Here is a 23,301-nt window from a genome sequence, read left to right as displayed (position 1 = left end):
TTTATAAAAAAACTTATAGTTTTAAAACAAAAAATTGTTATAAACTTTAAAAAAAGTTATAATAATTGTTTAATAAATAATTTTTTATAAAAATGATTAAAATTATTTTATTATTTATTTTTAATGTTTTTATAAATAGTAGTTTTGCTGGAAATTGCGACCCAATTATAAATTCGATATCTCCGATACATCCATCCGAAGAAGGTTTATTGGTATTATTACAAGTAAATCTTTGTAATAAAAGTTTTTCAAACAGTTCACAAGTTAAATTTATTATAGATCAAGAATCATCCATCGATTGTACTGATGTTCAGTTATTAAATGAGACCTCTTCAAATGGTGACCTTATGGTCCAGTGCATGTTTGGGGCATTACCAGATTCACTTGTATCAAATAAAACAGACGTTTTGGAGTCATTCAATTTTAATAGTTTATACAGTGTTCAGTTAAATTATGGATCATCATCACTTTTATATACCAGTTACTTATTTAGTAATTCAATATGCTCTTGTGAACATGGCAGCTGTGCATATGGTGTATGTCTTTGTAATGAACGTTATTATGGTCCAAAGTGTTCATTAAAAGGACTAAAGCATAATGAGGACCCAAATCCTACTGGTGCCACTTATAATACTTTTAAGGTATTTTTAAAGGATGATGTTTTTCGAATAGAAGCAAATGGGTTCCTTCAGGTTGAAAAATTAACAAATGGCCCAAGTATTAAAGGTTTTCAATCTATCAATTCAATGGCTTTATATAATGACTATTCAGATAGTAGCCATTTACACTTTGAAGTTTCACAAGCACTTTCAAAACTTATTACAAAATTAATTTATAATGCAAATTATGTACAAAGTGGCGAGTTAACATCATATTTAATCGGATCAAATAACATTTCAGATAGTTATGGTACCCTTTTACCAGTTTCAAACAATTCAGTATCAGTCTCATTAGAATTTAGATCAGGATCAAATATAGCAGCTTTTGAAAATATGAATATAGAAACTGTTTTCGCTGTTAACAATCCTGATCAAGATCTTAAATTCGAACTTGCAGATAACCAACTTAGTTTAACCATATTTAATGAAAAAACATCATCATACATCACTATTTCGATGTCTGATAGATATTCATCAAATAAGGTTTTGCAACCAAACCATGCTTATATTAGAGTTCTCAATGAATCCGAAGTAATAAATATTTTTAATTCCACAGGTTCAAGATTGATATATTTCTCAATTTGTACACCTCTGCCCGGTCCTACATCAGCTTCATTTAATACAGCATTTGTAATTAATGGATTTAATGTCGAAGAAGTTTTACCATTAAGAGATATTTTAATTATCAGTTTTTCAGTATTATTTGGAGTTTCTATTTGTGCTGTGGGTGTCTTTTTATTCAATAGAAGAAAAAATAAAAACTTTTTAAGGGGATTAAAGATGGAACCATATATAGCAGTACCTCTTATTACATCTGATAGTGATGATGAGGAATTTCTATTAAGACACTAAATAAAAAATAAATAAAATGTAAATTTTAAAAAAACTACTTAACCTAATATATAAAAGAAATATTTCACCTCTTTTTATTCCGACCAAATCAATATGTTAATAATTAAACTGTTGTTATTCTTTTAAATACTTTTTTATATATTATGCAATGATGGTTGCCTTATAAATCATTATTAATTTTTTTTTTGTGGGAAAATTATTAAAATAAAATTAATGATGGATATAAATTAAAATAATTGTTATAATTTTTTAATAATGATGGCACCATCTCTTATTCCTTTTGCAGAAAATTTTTGTGGTAAATTTCATTTTTTTAATTTTATAAAATTATTATTTTTTTTAATTAAAATTTTTTTTTTTCTTAATTTTTTTTTTGTGGTGTGTGGGGGAATTTTTATTTTTTTATTTTTTCATTTTTTTTTCGTTTTATCAATATACAAATAATTATATACATTTATTTATTTTTTATAATAGTCAATAATAAAAATTAATAATAGCAATAATTTTTTATATAGATAAAATAAATACAACTTCAAATAATTAATAATAATTTCAAAACTTTCACACTCTATTCTTTAATAGATCACTAAAATAAAAAAAATGAACGATTATTTAGTTTTATTTTGTCAAACCATTATCACATTGGTTATTTCCTTCTTATTTGGTTTGGGTTTAATCAAATACTATTTCAACAACAAAGGCAACTACTATGGCAACTACAATAACAACTGCAATGGCAACAACAATGACAACCACAGCTACAATTACAATATTAGAGGACCATCAAACTACCCTGCATTCAACCAATGCGAGTCTCGTCATTCCGTTTCAGGTGCACCACAATCGAGCAGCAATCCAGAATCAGGTCATATAAATAAAAGGGAACCATCTGACTACCCAGCTTTCAATCAAAGCGAGTCTCGTCATTCCGTTTCATGTGCAACACAGTCAAATGATAATCAAGAATCAGGTCATTTACATAAAAGAGCCTCATCAAGCTACCCAACATTTAACCAGGATGAAGCACGTCATTCCGTTTCTGGTTCACCACAATCATACCAAAACCCAGAATCACCATATCAATGTAATGGGGAAAATTTCAATGGTGAACCACCATGTGTTGAGGAGTATGATGAGGATAGCGGAGAATGGGTTCCATATTCTAACATTAATTAAAGTTAGAAATAAAAATAATAAACAAAGGGTCAATTTATTTTACTGCATCATCAACTACACTCAATGTCATTGCAGAATAACCAAATCATTTAACATTTATACCATTGCAAGTCCAATCGATAATGCCAATTTTGAAATAAGTGAATATTTGTTTAATAACCTCCAAGCACAAGTAAGTATTGTCACATTAAAACAAAAAAAAAAACCCAATATTTGAAATAAATATTTAGGAAATGTGGAAACTGAAAACACTAATATTAACATATTAATTATTTATTTTTAAAAAATAGTTATACCAATTTAAAGCCAATTACCAAGTTTTCCTTCATGATCTGCTCGCTACTATTTTTAAACTAAATAAAGAATTAATAATGGTCTATTCGTACCCAAGCCAGTCAGTTGCAATTCAATTAAACCCAATTCTTCTCATATTCTTTAAAGATCGAGTAAATAAGCTTATAAAAACTCAAATTAATATATAATCAAGTGTTGATCAAATACAATTCTATCCAAATTCAAAGAATACCACCCGCCCTTAAGACAACGTTTCTGTGTTTATAAGACGAAACCGAATTTTTTTGAAAACAACTAGGAAAGTTATCTTACTCGATTTTGCCAAATTAATTAAAAATTTTACACAAAGTTTATAAAGAAATTTTCTTAAGTTAGATTAAATTATTTCAGAACGTTAAATGCACCTAAATACTGAACAGTCGGTTCCATTAGAGATAAATTTACCTTTAGAGGTAATAACATCCAATATAATAATAATCAAAATAATAATAATCATTGGTAACAATAATATTATAACAAAGTTTCAATATTTCAATATAATCAACTATTTAAAGAAAATCTATTATTTTGTCCTGGCCAGGCAAATGCGATATAACTAAATAGTTTTATAAAGAAATAATTGTCCATATGGTTTTATCACTCAAGATCGAATATGTCGTTCAACATCAATATTGATACCATTACCTACATTATTTGGTTAAGACAGAATTCCATCAAATGTTAATATCAAGATTATGGAATTATATATAAATAAGAATTATTTATTCATGTGACCTTAAAACATTTTCAGTTGTTTATAATTTAAATCAAAAGCAGTGTACTAAACTAGTTTCAAATCTATTAGAATACTCAAAAATCTTTTCAATAGTAGATTGCTGAACCATCAAATGAGTCAAAGAAAATAAATAGTTTCAGGATAACTAATTTCAATAATAGTAATAGCTTTTTGAACAACATTCCACTAGGTAGAACATTCATTTGTTTTAGATAAATAAAAACCCACACAAATTTTAAAAATTTGGTCCGTGGTGTTTATTTTATTTTTACTTATTTACATTTTTAAAACTTTTTTTTTTTTCTATTCATCCAAAACAAATAAATTTTTTTTTTTAAATAGGCTGAATGTAAGAATAAATAAACTTTAGGTTATTAATAAAAATATAGTTTTTATTTAAATTAAAAAATAATTTCTTTTTTTAAAATAAAGAAAAAATTTGGAAAAATAAAATTTTTTATTTTTTTATTTTATTTTTCTAAATTTTATTTTGTTTGTGGTTATTAAAAAATAAATATTTAAATAGAATTTCGTTGAAAATTAAATATAAAATAATATGAATATCTAGGTACTTTTTCAATAGGTTTTCTATTGTTTTTGCATGAATCTTTCAATTTTTAATTCTATTATTGAAATTACTCATATTAAAAATAAAAAGTATTTATAATATTATTTTTTTTTTTTTTTATTCATTCAAAAAATTTATTTTATTATTTATATATAGCAAAAAATTATATATACATTTTATTTATTTTATTATAGTTTATATATTTAAAATTTATTATTTATTTTTATTAATTTTATTATTAACAAGAAAAAAAAAAAATGTCAAGTATTGGTATTGATTTAGGTACAACTTATTCCTGTGTTGCAGTTTATCAAAATGGCAAAGTTGAGATTATTGCAAACGATTCTGGTAATCGTACAACACCATCTTATGTTGCTTTTAATAGCCAAGAGCGTTTAATTGGTGATGGAGCAAAGAACCAAGTGGCCATGAACCCAGAGAATACGGTCTTTGATGCAAAGAGATTAATTGGTCGTAAATTTTCGGAAAAAGAGGTTCAAAGTGATATGAAGCATTGGCCTTTTAAAGTTGTACAAAAAGAAGGTGACAAGCCTTATATTCGTGTTCAATATAAAGAAGAAACCAAAGATTTTACACCAGAGGAAATTAGCTCGATGGTTTTATCTAAAATGAAAACTATTGCCGAAGATTATCTTGGTAAAACTGTTGATAAGGCCGTAATTACTGTTCCTGCTTATTTTAATGATGCACAACGTCAAGCTACCAAAGATGCCGGTACAATTGCCAATTTATCTGTACAACGTATTATTAATGAACCTAGCGCTGCTGCTATTGCTTATGGTTTGGAGAAGGTTAAAGATGGGGAAAAGAATATTTTAATCTTTGATTTGGGTGGTGGTACATTTGATGTTTCCGTTTTAACAATTGACGATGGTGTATTTGAGGTTCGTGCAACAGCTGGTGATACTCATTTGGGCGGTGAAGATTTTGATAACCGTCTTGTCAATCACTTTGTCGAAGAGTTTAAAAGAAAGCATAAAAAAGATATTATGTCAAACCAACGTAGTCTTCGTCGTTTAAGAACAGCTTGTGAACGTGCCAAAAGAACTCTTTCATCATCTACCCAGGCTTCAGTAGAAATAGACTCTTTATTTGATGGTATTGATTTCTACACATCTATCACAAGAGCTCGTTTTGAAGAGCTTTGTTCCGACCTTTTCCGTAAATGTATTGAGCCTGTTGAAATAGCTATTAAAGATTCGAAACTAGACAAGAAGTCAATCCATGAAGTTGTTTTAGTTGGTGGCTCAACACGTATTCCAAAGGTCCAGCAGCTATTACAAGACTTTTTCAATGGTAAAGCTTTAAACAAATCGATTAACCCAGATGAAGCTGTAGCCTATGGTGCAGCTGTCCAAGCATCAATTCTTTCCAACGACGATGACAGGGTCAAAGGTTGTGTTTTCTTAGATGTTGCACCATTATCTTTGGGTTTGGAAACTGCTGGTGGTGTTATGACAACTCTTATTCCACGTAATACTATAATTCCATGCAAAAAGAAGCAAACATTCTCAACTAACGCTGACAACCAAAATGGAGTTTTAATTCAAATCTACGAAGGTGAACGTGCAATGACTAGAGATAACAACAAGTTGGGTACTTTTGAATTAAGTGGAATCCCACCGGCCCCTCGTGGTGTGCCCCAAATTGAAGTCCAGTATGATGTTGATGCGAATGGAATTTTAAATGTTACTGCTGTTGAAAAGGGAACAGGAGAGACTAAGAAAATCACCATCACTCGTGATAAGAATAACATTTCTCTTGCTGATATTGAAAAGATGGTCCAAGAAGCCGAGAGATTTAAAGAAGAAGACAAAACCATGCGTGAATTGATAGAATCTAAGAACAAACTTGAAAACTATGCATACACCGTTGGCAACTCTATTAAAGATGATAATATCTCTTCAAAACTATCCCAGGATGATAGGGCTACAGTTGAAAGTGCACTTGAAAAAGCATTAACATTTGTTAACCAGTCAAGCTTGAATGCAAGTAAATCTGAATATGAAAATGAAATGAAGAAATTGGAATCTATAGTCAATCCAATAATGACAAAATTGTACCAACAAAACCCAAATTATGAAAATAACCCAAGTTATGAAAAAAACCCATCTTCAACTGAAGAAGAATTGGATTAATTAAATAATATTATTTTAAAAAAAAAAAAAAAAAAAAATTTATAAACAATTTTTTTAAATAAATAAATAATTCTTCTTTTCATTAATTTTTTTTATTTTATTATATGTTCATTTCAAATATATTTATTAATACATTTTTTTTTTTAAATATGGATATTTTCCTTTATTGATTTAACTTTATCATATTAACCATGACAATAATGGATTTGAAAAATAAATGAATGGGGGAAAAATGAAAAAAATAAATAAATTGAAAAATCAAAAAAAAAAAAAATCAAAAAAAAAAAAAATAAAATTATATTAATTTTTTTTTTTTTTTTTTTTAAAATTTATATTTCATTTTAGGAACAAACATACAAACACAAATTTAAAAATGACCACACCACCAAATAAAATGGTTTTTGTAATGGTTGATGGTATTGGAGATACATCATTACCACAATATCAAAGAAAAACAACACTTCAAGAAGCAAATACTCCAACAATGGATGCTATGGCATTTGGTGGTATTAATGGTGCAATGGATCCAGTAGAACCAGGTTATGCATGTGGTAGTGATACTGCCCATCTTTCAATTCTAGGTTATGATCCAAGAACCTATTATAGAGGCAGAGGTGCATTTGAATCAATGGGTGCTGGTTTGGAAATGGTTCCTGGTGATATTGCTTTTAAAGTAAATACAAACTAGTTTCATTTTAAATAAACTATTGGAGTCTTTATTGTATACTAATACCATCTCATTTTTCAATATACTAGTCAAACTTTGCAACTTTAGATACAAAAACAGGTATTGTACTTCAAAGAAGAGCTGATAGAAATTTTGAACATCTTGGACCAATTTTATGTGATTATTTAACTGGAATGTAAATATAATCCAATCATAAATATCTTTTATTTAATAATAATTTTAAATACTTTTATTAATATTTTTATAGTAAATTACCATCATTCCCAGATTATAGAGTAGATGTTAAATATGCAACCGAGCATAGATGTGGTGTTAGAGTTAGAGGTCCACATCTTACTGATGCAATCAGCGGTACTGACCCACTTAAAGATAATTTACCATTATTACAAGCAAAACCATTAAACGACTGTCATGATGCCATTTTAACTAGTAAAGTAAGTACCTGCAATAATATACATTATAATGTATAATATCTAATTTACGTAATAATATAGATTGTAAACGAACTTTCAACTGAAATTCAAAAAGCATTAGAAAATCATCCAATTAATGTAGAAAGAAGAAAACAGGGTTTAGCAGCAGCAAATGTTGTATTATTACGTGGTTGTGGAGTTTGCGTTGATGCACCAACATTCGAACAAAAGTATAAAATGTCAGCATTCATGATTGCACCAACTTGTATTATTGCTGGTTTAGGTATGTCAATTAAAATCGATATCGTTGATGCACCTGGTGCCACTGGAGACTATCATACAAATTTACAAGCAAAAGCAGATACTCTTTTAGAGAATTTATTAGAAGATTCAAATAAATATCAATTTGGTTTCCTTCATGTTAAAGCTGTTGATGATGCAGGTCACGATAAAAATGCACCACTCAAAATTGAATTTTTAGAAAAAGTTGATAAAATGTTATCATTTATTATTACAAAATTATCAGAAGCTCAAAGAAATAAAAAAGGAAATGTTTGTATACTTTTTATATCATCATCATCGACATCATCATTATCAGCATCATTTACTAATTTTTTTATTTTAGTTCACAATTTGTTTAACAGGTGATCATTCAACACCAGTTTTAACAGGTGATCATTCATATGAACCAGTACCATTCACAATTACCAAAGTTACTAATGCCGATAAAATTATAAATAATCCAAATAATGAAACATTTGTCAAAAATCCAAATGATTTCATTGATAATGTTAATAAATTTTCAGAAATTGATTGTATTGGTGGTGTTCTCGGTAGATTCCCTGGTTCACAAGTTATGAACATTATTTGCCAATATATGAATAATTAACAATAAATAAAATTTTATTAATAAAACTATAAAAAAAAAAAAAAAAACCTTTTAATGCATTTTATGTATTTGTATTTATATTTATATTTTTATTTTTATTTTATTAATTTATTAACCATTTAAATTTTCAGCATTAGCAATATTAAATAAGAAAGTACTCATACTACTTGGTAATTTTCTTGCTTCTAAAGATTCAATCGTTATTGGTGCAGCTTTACCAGTTTCTTCATTAACTTCTTTAAGTGATTCTAATTTTGTTAATAAATCTTTCATTTTTTGATTTAAACCTTTAATAACTTGTTGATCGGTAACTTCTTCATCTTCTAATGATGCTAATAAAAATTTCAAAACATCCTTATGTAATGATGATAATAAAAATTGATCTTTAGCATGTGATGCAATTGTAACCTCTTTTGAACTTACTATTTTTTAAAAAAATTAATAAATTAATAAAATTATATAAATAAATTAAATAGTAATATTATAATAATAATAATAATAATAATAATAATAATTACAATCAACTAAAATATCATAAAGTTCTTCTCTTGATTTAATTGATGGATCAGTAAAACCAGCAACATATACACCAGTAGTTGTTAAATCTTTTAATTCTACATCATTAATTGTAACATATGGACGAAGGATATTCCAATTTTGACGATGGAAAACAAAGAGTGGAAAAGCTCTAATTACCTTTAAGAGAGAAGCTAATTTTTCAGAATAGACAGCAATACGCTTTTTCATTGCCATTGCACTCCAAACCAAAATGATTTCTTCACCAAATAATTGAATTACATCTTTAATATTGGTTGATAAATAACTTCTACGAACATCAAAATTGCTATCCACAAATTTACCCATTGCACCAACATCGAATTGACCTCTATTGAAAACACGTAATTGACACTCTAGTAATTTTGAACAATCACCTGTCATTTTATAAACATTTGACATAATTTGAGCTAATGATCCGTACTTTTCTGGATTAAAATGATTTCTAACTAAAACTACACTAAATGCTACAACTCTTTTTAAACAGTCTGGAATACTTGGTGGTTGTTGTCCATCTTGTGCTGCTGGTTGTTGATCAACTGCTGTTGTATAAATATATATCCATTGATTCTTAAATTTGCTAAAACTAAATTGTAAAGAAATCTTATCTTGTAATAATGATGTTCTTTGTAATATTACACTTCTTAATGTTTCATCTAAACTTGGGAAACACCAAGTTAAAAGTACATCAGAATTTAAATCTTTTTCGAAAATTGTTACAGAATCTTCTAATGAAATTGATGTTGTTGTCATTATTAATTTTATAAATATAATAATAAACAAATAATAATAATAAATAATTTAAAAATATTAATAAAATTAAAAAAAAAAAAAAAAAAATAATAAAAAAATAAAAAAAAATAAAATATCATGAAAAATAAAAAAAAATAAAAAAAAAAAATAAAATTTAAAAAATAAAAAAATATAAAAAGAAAAGTTTTTGAAACCTTTTTTTTAAATAAGCAAAGTATTATTGCTTATATAAAAATAACTATTTTTTATTATTAATCTTAGTTATTCCTCTAATGATGGTGTTATTTCGACTTCTAAATTATTTTTGGATTGGTTTGGTTTTATATTTAAAGTAAATTTAATTTTTTTTTGATTATTTAATTTAAATATAAAATCTTTAACCCTATCTTTATAATTATCATTATTATTATTATCATTATTAGTTAAAATACTATTTTTAAAATCTAATGAAATCCTATCATAATCCATAACAAAATTTGAAACTTTATTGAATATTAATTCGTTTGTTAATTTTTCAATAGCACGAAAATTTTCATTTGAATATAATGATTCCATTTTTTGATAAATGATTGATAATACCAACTCTTTTTCGGAAATGTATAAAGCATCTATTAGCTTTTCACCACAGAAATGATTGATAATTTGTTTTTCTATTGCTTGATTTACAAAATCTTTACCTAATGGAAGGAATGGTATACTATTTGTAATTAGATTTGAAAATTTATTATTATTATAAACCATTTTAAATAATTTTGATGCTTTTTCTTTTATTTGTTCTATTGATTTCCTATTTGTAGCACCTTCTTTTTCAAAATCTGATGTTAATATATATGTGGCTAAGGATGTTTTAACTTTTTCTATTTTGGATTTGTTTTTATATTTATTATTATTATTATTGTTTTTATTATTGTTATCATTATTATCATTATCATTATTATTATGATTATTTTTTTTATCTTGAGTAAAAAATTCGTCTTCCATAAATTCATCTTCGATGATATCATTGTTTTCATTCAAATATATTTCTAAATCTTCTCCATCAAAGAATGGTTCGAGAATACTGATAATATCTGGATGTACCTTTTGAATTTCGTCCAATACAATAACGGAATTTGGACACCTATATAATCTATTTAAAATTGTATTGTACAGTCTATTTCTAAGATATTGAACTTTTTGATTTAAATCTTGAACTTTTTGTTGAAGTTGTTCGCTATCTGTTGTTTGAATATCATAATCTATAATTCTGTATTTTTCACCATTTATTGAAAAGTAACCATCTCCTTGTAAACCACTACCTTTTTCAAAGAGAACCCTTGAAATAAGCTTTGCAGAAAGACTTTTACCAACACCAAAGTCACCAAAGAAATGTAAAACCGCTCTACTTTCTGGATTTCTATATTTACTATATAAAACTGATTCTATTTCTTGAACTGAATAATTTTGAAATATTATGAATCTATTAAAATAATACTGAAATGAATTTTTTATTTCATTTTTATCTTTTCTAAAAGAGCACTCTTTTTTTTTTGAACCCAAAAAATTTGAAAAATTTGAAAGAATTGATTTATCGCCATCATCTTGTTCTATAATACCATTGCATTGATTATTACTTTTATCTATATATAAATTATTAATATTGTTATTACTATGAATTACTCCAAACAAATGGTTGTTATCTATATCGTTTCCCCCATAGTTGCTACTAATATCTGCCTCTTTCGAAAAAATAATAGATATAAAATATAAAAACAAATAAATAATAATGCTTTTATTCATTTTTATGTATTGAAAAAAATTAAAAAAATAAAAAAAAAAATAATTTTAAAAAAATAAAATTAATTTAAAAAAATAATTTTAAAAATTAAATTTTATTATAATAAATTTAAAAATCAAATTCCTTTTTTGAAAATGATACCATTGATTTTATCAATTATTTAAAATTTTTATATATTGGTATTCTTTTACTTAAAATTATTAATTTTTTATGGTGTTGATTTTATTTAGTAAAAAATTTGTAAAAATTAAATCTTTTAATTTAGATCTATATCTTTTATTATATAGTTTAAACTAGTTAAATAAAATTATAATTTAAAATAATATTTTAAATTTTAAAAATGATCCAAAATAATATATCAATAAAAAAAAAAAAAATAATAAAAACATTTTATTTAAAAAATAAAAAATTATAAAATACACTATAAAAAAATAATCAATAAAATAAAATGGTAAAAATAAAAACCATAGTTTTTATATTTTTAGTTTTTGTAGTTTTAATAAATGGTTTGGAAAATTCTAAATGTAAGTTAAAAATTTTTTTGTAAAAAAAAAAAAAAATACATAGAATAAAAAACTAATTTTTATATTATTTAATAATAGGGAAAAAAATTAATAAATTTAATTCCAATATTAATAATGAGAATATTTTATATAATAACGAAACTCAATCTATAATAATATATAATTCAAACTCAGTTTATATTAATTACATAATACCACTAAAACCAATTTATCCAATCAAATTAAATATTACAATGAATATGATAAAATATTGTGCAATATTTAAAAATATATTATATGTAAATGGGAAAACCCTGGAAACAGATTCATCCTATTCATTAGAATTAATAAATTTAAACACAACAAAAACCATTAAAATATTTAATAATATACAAAGTTCTGAATTTAAATCAATAAAAGTAATAAATGAAGAAAGAATTATATATATCGAAGATGATCGTCAAATAACAATTTTTAATTTAAATAAAAATGAAATAGAAAATTCGTTTGGAAAAGAACAATTAAATAGCGCACCAAAACAAATAGATATTAACTATAAAAATTTGAATGTATTCATATTGGGCCAAGATTCAAACATTAAATTATTTAATTTGGATAATGGTACTTTTATAGGTGATGTTGTTTTTTATAAAGATTTAGGAAATACACCATTCGATCAAACCAATGATATTAAATCTATACAATTTGAACCAAATGATAATATTTTATATTTAAATTTTGGTGATTTTATATATGGTTTTAAAAATTCAATCATTACAACAAATCCACAACAACAACAACAAAAAGAAATAAATTTTAGAATAGTAAACTCGATAACTATATCAAATGATTTAATGATTGGAAAAAATGAAAATGAAATAATCATTGTAAATGGTTTTAAAATTGAAATCTATAAATATAATGTTCCAATTATAAAGACAACAAAATACAATGAAGGTAAAATAGAAATTATTGGTAAAAATTTAAAAAATATTACAAGTATTTATTTTTTAAATGATAAAGATAATGAATGTTTAGATATATATAATGATAATGGTGAATATATTACATGCAACTACAGTCAAATTAAAACCAAATTTAAATCTGATGAATCATATGAACTAGCGGTAATTTTTGAAACAAATAATGGTGATAGTAATGAAGGTAATATAAACTATGTGACAGGCCAATTGGAATATACCGATGATGGTTGTGAAGAAGGTTTTTGGTATGATAAGGCATCGCATGTTTGTAAAAGATTAAAAATAAATAATATTACAATCAGCAAATGTAGTTTTAATGGTATTATAATTTCGAAAATTGGCACCTGCCCTAAACTATGGAGACCACTATCTAAAAGGGAAGAGTCGTTAAGAGATAACCCAATATTTAAATTTCAAAACTGTCTTGCTGGTAACCTAAAAATGATTAGTGAAATAGATTTAGTAAATTCTAGAAATGTAAATACATTTGTATCAAATGAAACTTTATGCAAATACTATATTGAAAAACCTACCTATATTGATATATCTAAAGCCTTGACAATATACCACTTTAATTGCTTTGATATGTATGGAACCAAAAGTATTATTCAAAGAAACACACCAATTATACCGGAAGAATGTAATATTACAAATACTGAAAAGGATCTAGATATTTTTGTAAATAAAATTGACCTATGGTCAATTGGTAAAAGATGTTTAAATGGTGTTAGAAAAATAATTGGTAAATCATCTACCATTTGTGAATGTAATAAAGAATGGAGTGGTCCACAATGTGATGTACATATGTGCTTACCTGGATTTACACTTAATAATGAAACTGGAGTTTGTATTTGTAATAGACACTGTAATCACAATGAATATGAAATATTGGATCCCTCTACCTGTACCTGTATCTGCGATTTATCTAAACCCTTCCGTTGTGCAAATGGTTTATGCTCTGATTCTGTATCTACTTGTTTAAATGACTTTGACCAATTTAAGTGTGACCACAACTATCCTTTTAAATGTTTAAATGGTGGATGCTATTCATCACCCAATGAATGTAAATCAAGTATACCTGAATGCTTGACTAAAGAATGCTGCTGGAATGGTTTGTTAAAATCCAATGATAAGCATACAACCAAAGCTGAATGTCCAATATTACCTAGTTGTCCAAAAAAGTATCCATTTAGATGTATCGATGGTACCTGTAAACTTAGTGTAAAACAATGTTTAACCAAATCATTGGTACTTTTAAACCACTGCAATAGTACACAAGTGTGTCCTGATGGTTCATGCCCGCCCTGTTCAAACTATGACGGATGTCCACTGTCACTACCTATTCTTTGTTCCAATGGTGAATGTACCAAAACCAACTCCTCCAATTGCAAATACGGCATTATTGATAGAATTACCTCTAACGAACTATTACCAGATATTACAGATCCAATAAACTATCTAAAAGCTGAAACCCTACAAATGTTTTATCCCATATCCAATGATATTAAAAACAATGATTTACTACCTATCTATATTAAACCAATTAGTACAAGTCTAACAATACAATTTGGTAAAAAAAGTGAAATCAATGTTTATAGTACAATTAAAAAAGATTTAATTGGTAAAATAAACATAAATATACCAAAAAATATTATTAATAACAACATCAATAACAATGGTACAACTGAAATTCTAGTTAAACCTGTTGCAGATTCATATTTAAGGCAAATAAAATTTTCATCTGTAAATTTAACAAGATCCAATGCAATCTATTCATCAGTTTTAAATATTACTATACCAATATTAAAAAAGGATGAATCATTACCATTTTTAACCAACATTACTTTAAAAATTATAAATAATCTTAATATTACAATAGATAATTCAAATATCAATAATTTTTGTTTGGGTTTTATAAATACAACAAATAATCAATGGGAATGTGTAAAAATTAAAAACAAAATTTTAAAATTAAAAATTATAAATAATGGTGATGGTGATGGTGATAAAACAAAACTAATGGTAATGGGACAAACGAATCACTTTACATGTTTTGGTGTTTTATTAAGAGGTGATAATAATTTCTTTTTAAATCAAAACAATAAAAACAATAAATATCGTGGCAATATAAAAGATGAAGAAGATGAAAAATACAATAGTAAAGGTGGTTTTAAAATACCCACTCCGATTTTAGTTGGCTCTATAGTTGGGGTAGTGGTATTTGTAATATTATGTGTTTGTATAATATTAATTATAGTATCCTATAAAAAACATGGTAATTTTAAAACTATGAAAAGTATATATATTGAAAGATTAAAATATAAAAGATCAAAAGGCAATGGTAATAATAATAACAATAATAATAATAATAATAATAACAATAATTCTAATAATAATGAAAATCCAAAACAAAAATAAACAATTATTTTTATTTTTTTAATTGGCGGCTTTTTGGAAAAAAGGAATTAAAATTTATTTTTTTTTTTTTTTTTTAAAAAAAGTAATTTTAAATTTATTTTTTTTTTTTTTATAAAATTTTATTTTTCATAATGAATATTTAAAAAGAATAAAAAACAATAACAATAATAACAATAATAGTATAATAATAGGAATAATAAGAATAACTTATTAACAATTGTATTTTAACAAAAATAATAAATAAATTTTTTCTTTTTAAATATAATAATAAAAATAATAATATATATATAATTAAAAATGGATACAATCGATGATGAAAAAATGGAACAAGAATTTTCAGATTTTTTAGATTCTGAAAAATCAAACTATAAATATGTAATAAACGATCTTATAGAAAATAATAATAAAAGAATATCTATATCAATCGATATAATGAGAAAAGTCTCACCAGAAATGACAGCAAAGTAAATATATAATTAAATAATTAAATAATAATAATAATAAAATAAATTAATATAATTCTCTTTCTTTTATAATTTTAGATTTTTAAGTAAACCATTAGATTTTATTGGACCATTTCAAAGAGTAGTTACAAGAAAAGTTTCAAATATTAAAAAAGGATTAATAGAAAAAATGGAAACTAATGAAGATGAAGATTATGATAAAGATTTAATTAAACAATATAAAGATTCACTTGATAAAGAAGTATTTGTTGGATTCGAAGGTAATTTAGGCTCAAGTCATGTTACACCAAGAGGTTTAAATGCATCATTATTATCACGTTTAGTTTGTGTTGAAGGAATTGTAACAAAATGTAAACTATATTTATTTAATAATATCAAAATATTAAATGATTATAATAAATTTACTAATTAGTATAATTTTGATTTTTTTAGGTTCATTAGTTAGACCAAAAATTATAAAAAGTGTTCATTATTGTGAAAAAACTAAAAAAACAATAAGTAGAACCTATGCAGATGCAACATCGGATTCAGGTATACCATCATCGACATCATATCCAACAAGAGATGAATCTGGTAATCCATTAATTACAGAATATGGTATGTGTCTATATAAAGATAGTCAAATGGTATCGATTCAAGAGATGCCAGAAAGAGCACCAGCAGGTCAATTACCAAGATCAGTCGATATTTTAATGGATAACGATTTAGTGGACCGTGTTAAACCGGGTGATAGAGTTCAAGTATTTGGTGTATATAGAGCCATTCCAATGAGTGCACCAGAATTAAAAACAACTAAATTTAGACCTATATTAATTTGTAATCGTATTTTAATGCTTAGTAAAGAAGTTAGTGGACCAACAATCACTGCTGAAGATGTTAGAAATATTAAAAACTTTTCATTACACGAGAATGGTTTCGATCTTTTAGCAACAAGTTTAGCACCGTCCATTTATGGCCACGATTATATCAAAAAATCTCTATTGTTATTGCTATTGGGTGGTGTTGAACAGAATCTTCCAAATGGTACCCATTTAAGAGGTGATATCAATTTATTGATGGTTGGTGATCCATCCACAGCAAAGTCTCAACTATTACGTTTTATATTAAATATTGCTCCATTGGCTATCAACACTACAGGTAGAGGTTCCAGTGGTGTCGGTTTAACTGCCGCTGTAACCAATGACTCTGAAACAGGTGAACGTCGTTTAGAAGCAGGTGCCATGGTTTTAGCAGATAGGGGAATTGTATGTATAGATGAATTTGATAAAATGAGCCCAGACGATCGTGTGGCCATTCACGAAGTTATGGAACAGCAAACCGTTACAATTTCAAAAGCTGGTATTCATGCATCATTAAATGCTCGTTGTTCAGTAGTAGCCGCTGCAAATCCAATCTATGGCAAATACAATCCAGACTTAAAAGCACACACCAACATTGGTTTACCAGATTCATTATTATCACGTTTCGATCTTTTATTCATCGTTTTGGATAACGTTAACCCCGACCACGATAGAATGATATCTGACCACGTTCTTAGAATGCACAGATACAAAGACGAAGGCGCTGAAATGGAAACATTCTTGCAGTCTGAACAAATCTCTACATTAGGTGGTGAACTTTCAAACGGACTATCAAAAAATAACTCTAATGCCGATATCGATACACCAATCTTTCAAAAATATAATCGTACACTTCATGGTAATGAAAAATCATATGACATTGTTTCAATTCCATTCATTCAAAAATATATACATTACGCCAAAACCATTATCAAACCCAAACTATCTGAAGATGCAAGAAAATATATTATTGAACAATACACTGACCTCAGATCAAAACAAACCAACAACTCCTTACCAATTACAACTCGTACATTAGAAACTATGATTCGTTTATCACAAGCCCATGCAAAATGTAGATTAGATCGTAATGTCACTCAACGTGATGCCGAAGTAGCTTATGAAATTATGAACAAGGCATTAAGTGATTCAAATACAAAAGAAAGAGAAAAAGAAAGAATCAATAGCAATAAAAGAAAAAATAAAAAAGATAATGAAGAATCTTATAATGATGATGAAATTATAGATGAAAATATGAAAGATAAATTGGATGAAGAAATTTTTGATAATGATAATGATGATAATTTTGATATAAATAATAACAATAATAACAATAGTAATAATAATAGTAAAAACAATAGCAATAATAAAAATAATAAATCAACAAATGATACAACTAAAAAAAGAAAAAAAACAAATGATAATGATAATACAACTTTAAAACCAGTATCAAAGAATAATGACAATAAAAAATTAAACAAAGCAATTGTTGAATTACTTGCAAAAGGTGAAGGAAAAATGGATAAAAATCAACTCATTAAATCACTATCAGATAACTTTTCAAATGAAGAAATTAATACAACTTTAAATAATTTAGAACAAAGAAAACTTATTACAACTATTAAAGGTATTGTAAGATCCAATATCCAATAAAAGTAAAAAAAAAATAAAGAAAAATAAAATATAAAATATAAAATAAATAAAAAAATAAAATGTAAATAAATCTTAATCAATCAATTTTATTTTGTTTTTGTGTTTTTTGCAAAAATATAAAAAAAAAAAAAAACTAAACACATTTTTTAAAAACAAATTTAGTAATTTAAATATTTATATATCTTTATTTTTTTGTTTATTTTTTTTTTTTTTTTTTTTTTTTTTAACTATTCTTTTAATAAACATTTGTTTTCTTTTCTTTCTTTTTTTTTAAAGTTTAAATATAGAATGAAAAAAAATAGGAGGCAATTTTTTATTTTTTTTTTTTTTTTATATTTTTTTTATTTTTTAAAAAAAAAAAAAAAAAATTTTCGTTTTTTTAAATTTTTTGTTAAAAAAAAAAATTTTATTTTTATTATTTTTTTTACACATATATACAACTCATTTTATAAAATTTTATATTTATTTGTTTAAAAATCTATTTTTTTTTATTTTTATTTATTTTACATACTTTTTTTATTATATACTTTTGTAAAACATCACTCAAACATATATACATATATTGAAATATATTCTTTTTTTGTCTATAATTTCATTTTCAAATAAACCATTTTATCTTTTTTTAAACTTTTTTTAAAAAAATTATTTTTGACCTCAACTAGTAAGTATATTTAAATTATAGATTGATCATATTATTCATAGTAGTATTTGTAATATATAATTCAATAAATAAAAAGATAGATAGACAGATAGAAAAAAAAAAAAAAAAAAACCAACCAAATTTTCATATTAATATAAAAAAAAATACGAGTTCACATCTCACATCTTCAATAACAAAAAAAAAAAAAAAAAATTTAAAATTTTTATAGAAAAATAAATATATAATCATTATTATCTATAAAAATAGATTCATTAAATCAATAAATCAGATACCAATAAAATATAATAACTCATCAATATAAAGATTTGTCTCTTTTTTTTTCATTCTTTTTTTTTTTTTTTTCTTTTTATTTATTTTTTTTTTTTTCATAAAAATTTTAAAAAAAAAATTTTAATTTTTTTTTAAATTTTTTTTTTATTTTTTTAAAAACTATAGCCATAATATCATCCGAAAATTTTTTTTTGAAAAATAAACAAAAAAAAAAAAAAAGCTATACATAAACACATACACATAAAATATTTAAATAACTTTATAAAAATAATCCCTATAATATTCTTTATTATATTTTACTACTTTTATATTTACCAAGTTCAAAAATTTTCAAATTTTTTAATTTAATTTTCTTAAAAATAAATATCTAATATTTTTTTTTTTTTCCTTTATTTCTTTTATTTTAATATAGAAAAACAGTAGTTTTGTTTTTTAGTATTAAATTTTTATTCCCCAATCTTTTTTTTCCATAGAGAGAGTAAGTTTTTTTTTTTTTTAATATTTTTTTTCACACACCCACTATCAAATTTTTTTTTATAAAAAAAAAAAACCCATACATCAAACTAATTTTTTTTTTCTTTTATTAATTTTTTTATAACAATTTTAAAATAGTTTTTTTTTCAAATTAAATTATTATAAACTTTTTTTTATTTTTTTTAATAAATTATTAAATATATATACATAATATAATGTCATCAAATAACAATGAAGTAGAGTGCTTAGTTGAACCTACATCTAAAATTTCAATCACAGAAGAAAATAAACAAGAAAATAAAGAAACCACCACCACTACCACCACCAATACAGATAATAAAGAAGAACAACCACAAGAAGAACAACCAAAAGAAGAACAAGAACAAGAAGAACAACAAGAAGAAGAACAAGAACAACAAACAGAAAATCCAGAAAATTTAATTAAACATCCACTTCAAAATAGATGGTCCTTATGGTATGATTATCAAAGTGGTAAAATCAATCCAGAACATTGGGTTGACTCATTAAAAAAGGTTATTAGTTTCGATTCAGTCGAAGATTTTTGGTGTGTTTTCAATAACCTTCCAAATGTTAGCAATTTAAAACAAGGTAGCAGTTATCATTTATTTAAAGACGATATCGAACCAAAATGGGAACACGAATCAAATAAAAGAGGTGGCAAATGGTTTGTTATGGTTAAAGATAAATCGCGTTGTGATAACCAATGGCTTCAATCTGTTATGGCTTGTGTTGGTGAAACTTTTGACTCTAGTGATGAAATTTGTGGTATAGTTTATAATTCAAGAAAGAATGGTGATAAAATCAGTGTTTGGACAAAGAATGCCCACGATGAAAAAGCAACTAAAGATATTGGTTACTGTCTTAAAAAAATTTTAGAAGTCGATAATACTATTTCTTATACTCCACATGAAGATGTTATGAGAACATCAAAAGGTGCCAAAAATTTATATGAATGTTAAATAATAATAATCAATCTAATTAATTAATTAATTAACTAATTAATTAAATAATAATCAATTAATAATAATAATAATAATAATCATTTTTTAAAAAAAAATAATTATATATATAAAATAATAATAATTTTTTTTTTTTTTTTCATTTAAAATTTTAAAAAAAAAAATAATTTCAAATCATACTCCCCTCCCCATTCCCTTTTCATCAATCATCATCATCAAAATCACAATTCAACCAAAAATCTCAAAAAAAAAAAACTTGTTGTATTTATTTATTTATCAATTTTTTTCCAAATATATTTAAATAATTTATTTTCAATTAATCCAACTACAACCAATTTCAATACATTTTTTTTTAATTTTTTTTTTTTTTTATAATAATTAAACCATTTTAAAAAATTCAAAAAAAAAAAAAAAAAAAAAAAAAAAAAGGGTAAAGGCCCCTCACTATCGGCCCAACAAAAACCACCCTCCCCCCCTACTTAAAAAAATTTTAAAAAAAAAATTAAAAAAAAAATTTAAAAAAAAAAATAAATAAAAAAATTTAAAAAAAAAAAAAAAAAAAAAATTATCATTTTTATTTATTTTTTTATTTTTAAAATTATATTATTATAATTTTAAAAAAAAAACCATAATTTATTTTTTATAATTTCTTTAATAATAATATATATCTTTTTTTTTTTTTTTTTCAAAATATTTATAAATTTTCATTATTTTATAAAATTCGTTTTTACTAAAATTTTTTCAAAAGTTATCAAAAAATAATTAAAAAAAAAATGAATAATAATTCAGAAAATGAAGATAATAATATAAATAATAATGATAGTAATAATCAAGATAATCAAAATAATTTAGAAAATAATTATAATAATAATGATGAAGAAGAATTTTTAAATAAAATTATTAAAATTAGAATAGATAATTTTTTAGAAGAAGAAGAAAAATTATTTTTAGCAAATGGTGAAAATTTAAAAATAATATTTAAAATATTATGTGAAAAGAATAATAATCAAATTGAAGAGAATGATATAATAGAGTTTAGAGAAACAACTTTAACTTTGGTAACATTAATTTGTAATTTATTAAAGAATGATATAGAATCATTTATACCAGTTTTAGATGAATTTTATTCAACAATAATATTTATGTTAAAGGAATTATATTTATCATCAATTAATTCAACATCATCAGTAGCATCATCATCATCATCATCATCATTATCAATTCATAATACTAGCGGCGGCGGCAAAAAGAGTAATAGTTTTTATAAATCACCAACATCAGATAGCGAAGACGATTCATCATTTTTATCAACACAACGTAATGTTATATCACCAATTATAAATAGAATAAAAAAGAGTGAAAATATTAGATTATCAACTAATAATACTCAAAGTAATAATCCAAGACAACAACTTTATAATATTATTTCAGTAACAATGTTGGGTACAGTTTGTTTATTATTTCCATCCAATGAAAAATTATTATCAAAATCAATACCATTCTTATTTGAAATTGGTCATTATAAATCTCAAACACAAAGTTTAATAATTTCAACTATATCATCAGAAATTATAAATAGACCAAAAATTTTATCAAATTATGTTTTAGAATTTATTAAAGTAATATTTTTTAATTTTTTTAATTTTTTTTAATAATAATTATATTAATTTTTTTATTTATTTTTAGTTTTCAAAAGATAATCCAAATGTATTTTCAATAATTGCAAGTTTATATCAATATAATAAGCAAGATTTTGAAAAGAATTTAAATGTTTTAATTGAATGTTTCAAAGAGCCAGAAAGTAGAATTGGTATATTGTCAATTATTAGTGAAATTTCTAAGGTATCACCATTAATTATTATACCTTATTTAAAAGTTTTAAAATTATCACTATCTCAAGTTTCACTATCAAGTCAATTTTCAATTATTTTAAAGATTTTAGCCCAAAAGTATCCATTTACCATTTCAACGATTTCAAGTGATTTAATTTCTGCTATGGATAATAATGATTCTTTAAAATATTCTTTACCAGAAATTTTAGGAATGTGTGGTCCAGATAAAACTAAACTAGTATATCAATATCTTTATTCATTATTAAAGAAACAACAAGAAAAAGCACCAAGATCTTCAGAAGATGATCATATAGTAGTATCGATTTTAAAAGGTTTTAAATCAATTTATAAAACATCACCAAATTTAATCAATATTAGAGATCCATTATTACAATATTTTTCAACAAATGGTAGTGAATTTATTTTATCATTTTTAAATACATTAGTAGATGAATTTACATTATCACCTCAACAAATAGATGATATGGAACAACAACAACAACAATTACAATTACACAACAACAACAATTACACAACAACAAGAAAAATTTGAACAAATTAATGAAAAAATAAATTCATTTTCACCATTATAGAATCAGCCATTGAAAATTCAGAAAAGAAAAACAAACTCAGTAGATTAGAAAATACCTTAGATCATCAAATGAT

General features: G+C 24.1%; 10 protein-coding genes across 10 annotated transcripts; 8 read left to right on the top strand and 2 right to left on the bottom strand.

The window, feature by feature from the left end:
- Nucleotides 1–92: 92 nt before the first annotated feature.
- DICPUDRAFT_83693 (uncharacterized protein) lies at nucleotides 93–1,511 on the top strand (the record flags this gene model as incomplete). Its single annotated transcript, XM_003293064.1, has 1 exon — nucleotides 93–1,511. The coding sequence occupies one exon, from the start codon at nucleotides 93–95 to the stop codon at nucleotides 1,509–1,511; it is 1,419 nt and encodes a 472-aa protein (XP_003293112.1).
- A 600-nt stretch (nucleotides 1,512–2,111) lies between these two features.
- On the top strand, nucleotides 2,112–4,119 carry DICPUDRAFT_157908 (uncharacterized protein; the record flags this gene model as incomplete). The annotated part of the gene is made up of 3 exons (XM_003293063.1): nucleotides 2,112–2,638; nucleotides 2,715–2,859; nucleotides 4,099–4,119. 3 exons carry the CDS (start codon nucleotides 2,112–2,114, stop codon nucleotides 4,117–4,119), a joined length of 693 nt encoding a protein of 230 aa, XP_003293111.1.
- A 462-nt stretch (nucleotides 4,120–4,581) lies between these two features.
- Nucleotides 4,582–6,483, top strand: DICPUDRAFT_41541 (uncharacterized protein; the record flags this gene model as incomplete). The annotated part of the gene is made up of 1 exon (XM_003293062.1): nucleotides 4,582–6,483. One exon carries the CDS (start codon nucleotides 4,582–4,584, stop codon nucleotides 6,481–6,483), a length of 1,902 nt encoding a protein of 633 aa, XP_003293110.1.
- Nucleotides 6,484–6,877: 394 nt separating this feature from the next.
- Nucleotides 6,878–8,473, top strand: DICPUDRAFT_157906 (uncharacterized protein; the record flags this gene model as incomplete). The annotated part of the gene is made up of 5 exons (XM_003293061.1): nucleotides 6,878–7,156; nucleotides 7,240–7,346; nucleotides 7,419–7,605; nucleotides 7,666–8,136; nucleotides 8,210–8,473. The coding sequence occupies 5 exons, from the start codon at nucleotides 6,878–6,880 to the stop codon at nucleotides 8,471–8,473; spliced, it is 1,308 nt and encodes a 435-aa protein (XP_003293109.1).
- A 111-nt stretch (nucleotides 8,474–8,584) lies between these two features.
- On the bottom strand, nucleotides 8,585–9,781 carry DICPUDRAFT_41536 (uncharacterized protein; the record flags this gene model as incomplete). The annotated part of the gene is made up of 2 exons (XM_003293055.1): nucleotides 8,585–8,895; nucleotides 8,992–9,781. The coding sequence occupies 2 exons, from the start codon at nucleotides 9,779–9,781 to the stop codon at nucleotides 8,585–8,587; spliced, it is 1,101 nt and encodes a 366-aa protein (XP_003293103.1).
- A 179-nt stretch (nucleotides 9,782–9,960) lies between these two features.
- On the bottom strand, nucleotides 9,961–11,560 carry DICPUDRAFT_95750 (uncharacterized protein; the record flags this gene model as incomplete). Its single annotated transcript, XM_003293054.1, has 3 exons — nucleotides 9,961–10,638; nucleotides 10,843–11,301; nucleotides 11,377–11,560. The coding sequence occupies 3 exons, from the start codon at nucleotides 11,558–11,560 to the stop codon at nucleotides 10,043–10,045; spliced, it is 1,239 nt and encodes a 412-aa protein (XP_003293102.1). The 3' UTR covers nucleotides 9,961–10,042.
- A 446-nt stretch (nucleotides 11,561–12,006) lies between these two features.
- DICPUDRAFT_99553 (uncharacterized protein) lies at nucleotides 12,007–15,482 on the top strand (the record flags this gene model as incomplete). The annotated part of the gene is made up of 2 exons (XM_003293060.1): nucleotides 12,007–12,082; nucleotides 12,161–15,482. 2 exons carry the CDS (start codon nucleotides 12,007–12,009, stop codon nucleotides 15,460–15,462), a joined length of 3,378 nt encoding a protein of 1,125 aa, XP_003293108.1. The 3' UTR covers nucleotides 15,463–15,482.
- A 277-nt stretch (nucleotides 15,483–15,759) lies between these two features.
- Nucleotides 15,760–18,418, top strand: DICPUDRAFT_157902 (uncharacterized protein; the record flags this gene model as incomplete). Its single annotated transcript, XM_003293059.1, has 3 exons — nucleotides 15,760–15,926; nucleotides 16,005–16,276; nucleotides 16,359–18,418. The coding sequence occupies 3 exons, from the start codon at nucleotides 15,760–15,762 to the stop codon at nucleotides 18,416–18,418; spliced, it is 2,499 nt and encodes an 832-aa protein (XP_003293107.1).
- A 1,620-nt stretch (nucleotides 18,419–20,038) lies between these two features.
- On the top strand, nucleotides 20,039–20,803 carry DICPUDRAFT_41544 (uncharacterized protein; the record flags this gene model as incomplete). The annotated part of the gene is made up of 1 exon (XM_003293058.1): nucleotides 20,039–20,803. The coding sequence occupies one exon, from the start codon at nucleotides 20,039–20,041 to the stop codon at nucleotides 20,801–20,803; it is 765 nt and encodes a 254-aa protein (XP_003293106.1).
- A 773-nt stretch (nucleotides 20,804–21,576) lies between these two features.
- On the top strand, nucleotides 21,577–23,188 carry DICPUDRAFT_157900 (uncharacterized protein; the record flags this gene model as incomplete). The annotated part of the gene is made up of 2 exons (XM_003293057.1): nucleotides 21,577–22,422; nucleotides 22,490–23,188. 2 exons carry the CDS (start codon nucleotides 21,577–21,579, stop codon nucleotides 23,186–23,188), a joined length of 1,545 nt encoding a protein of 514 aa, XP_003293105.1.
- Between the last annotated feature and the right edge of the window lie 113 nt (nucleotides 23,189–23,301).

Source organism: Dictyostelium purpureum, assembly GCF_000190715.1.
Source record: "Dictyostelium purpureum unplaced genomic scaffold DICPUscaffold_396, whole genome shotgun sequence".
NCBI lineage: Eukaryota > Evosea > Eumycetozoa > Dictyosteliales > Dictyosteliaceae > Dictyostelium > Dictyostelium purpureum.
Note: the sequence above shows the minus strand (reverse complement) of the source record. Positions and strands in the feature narration are given on the sequence as shown.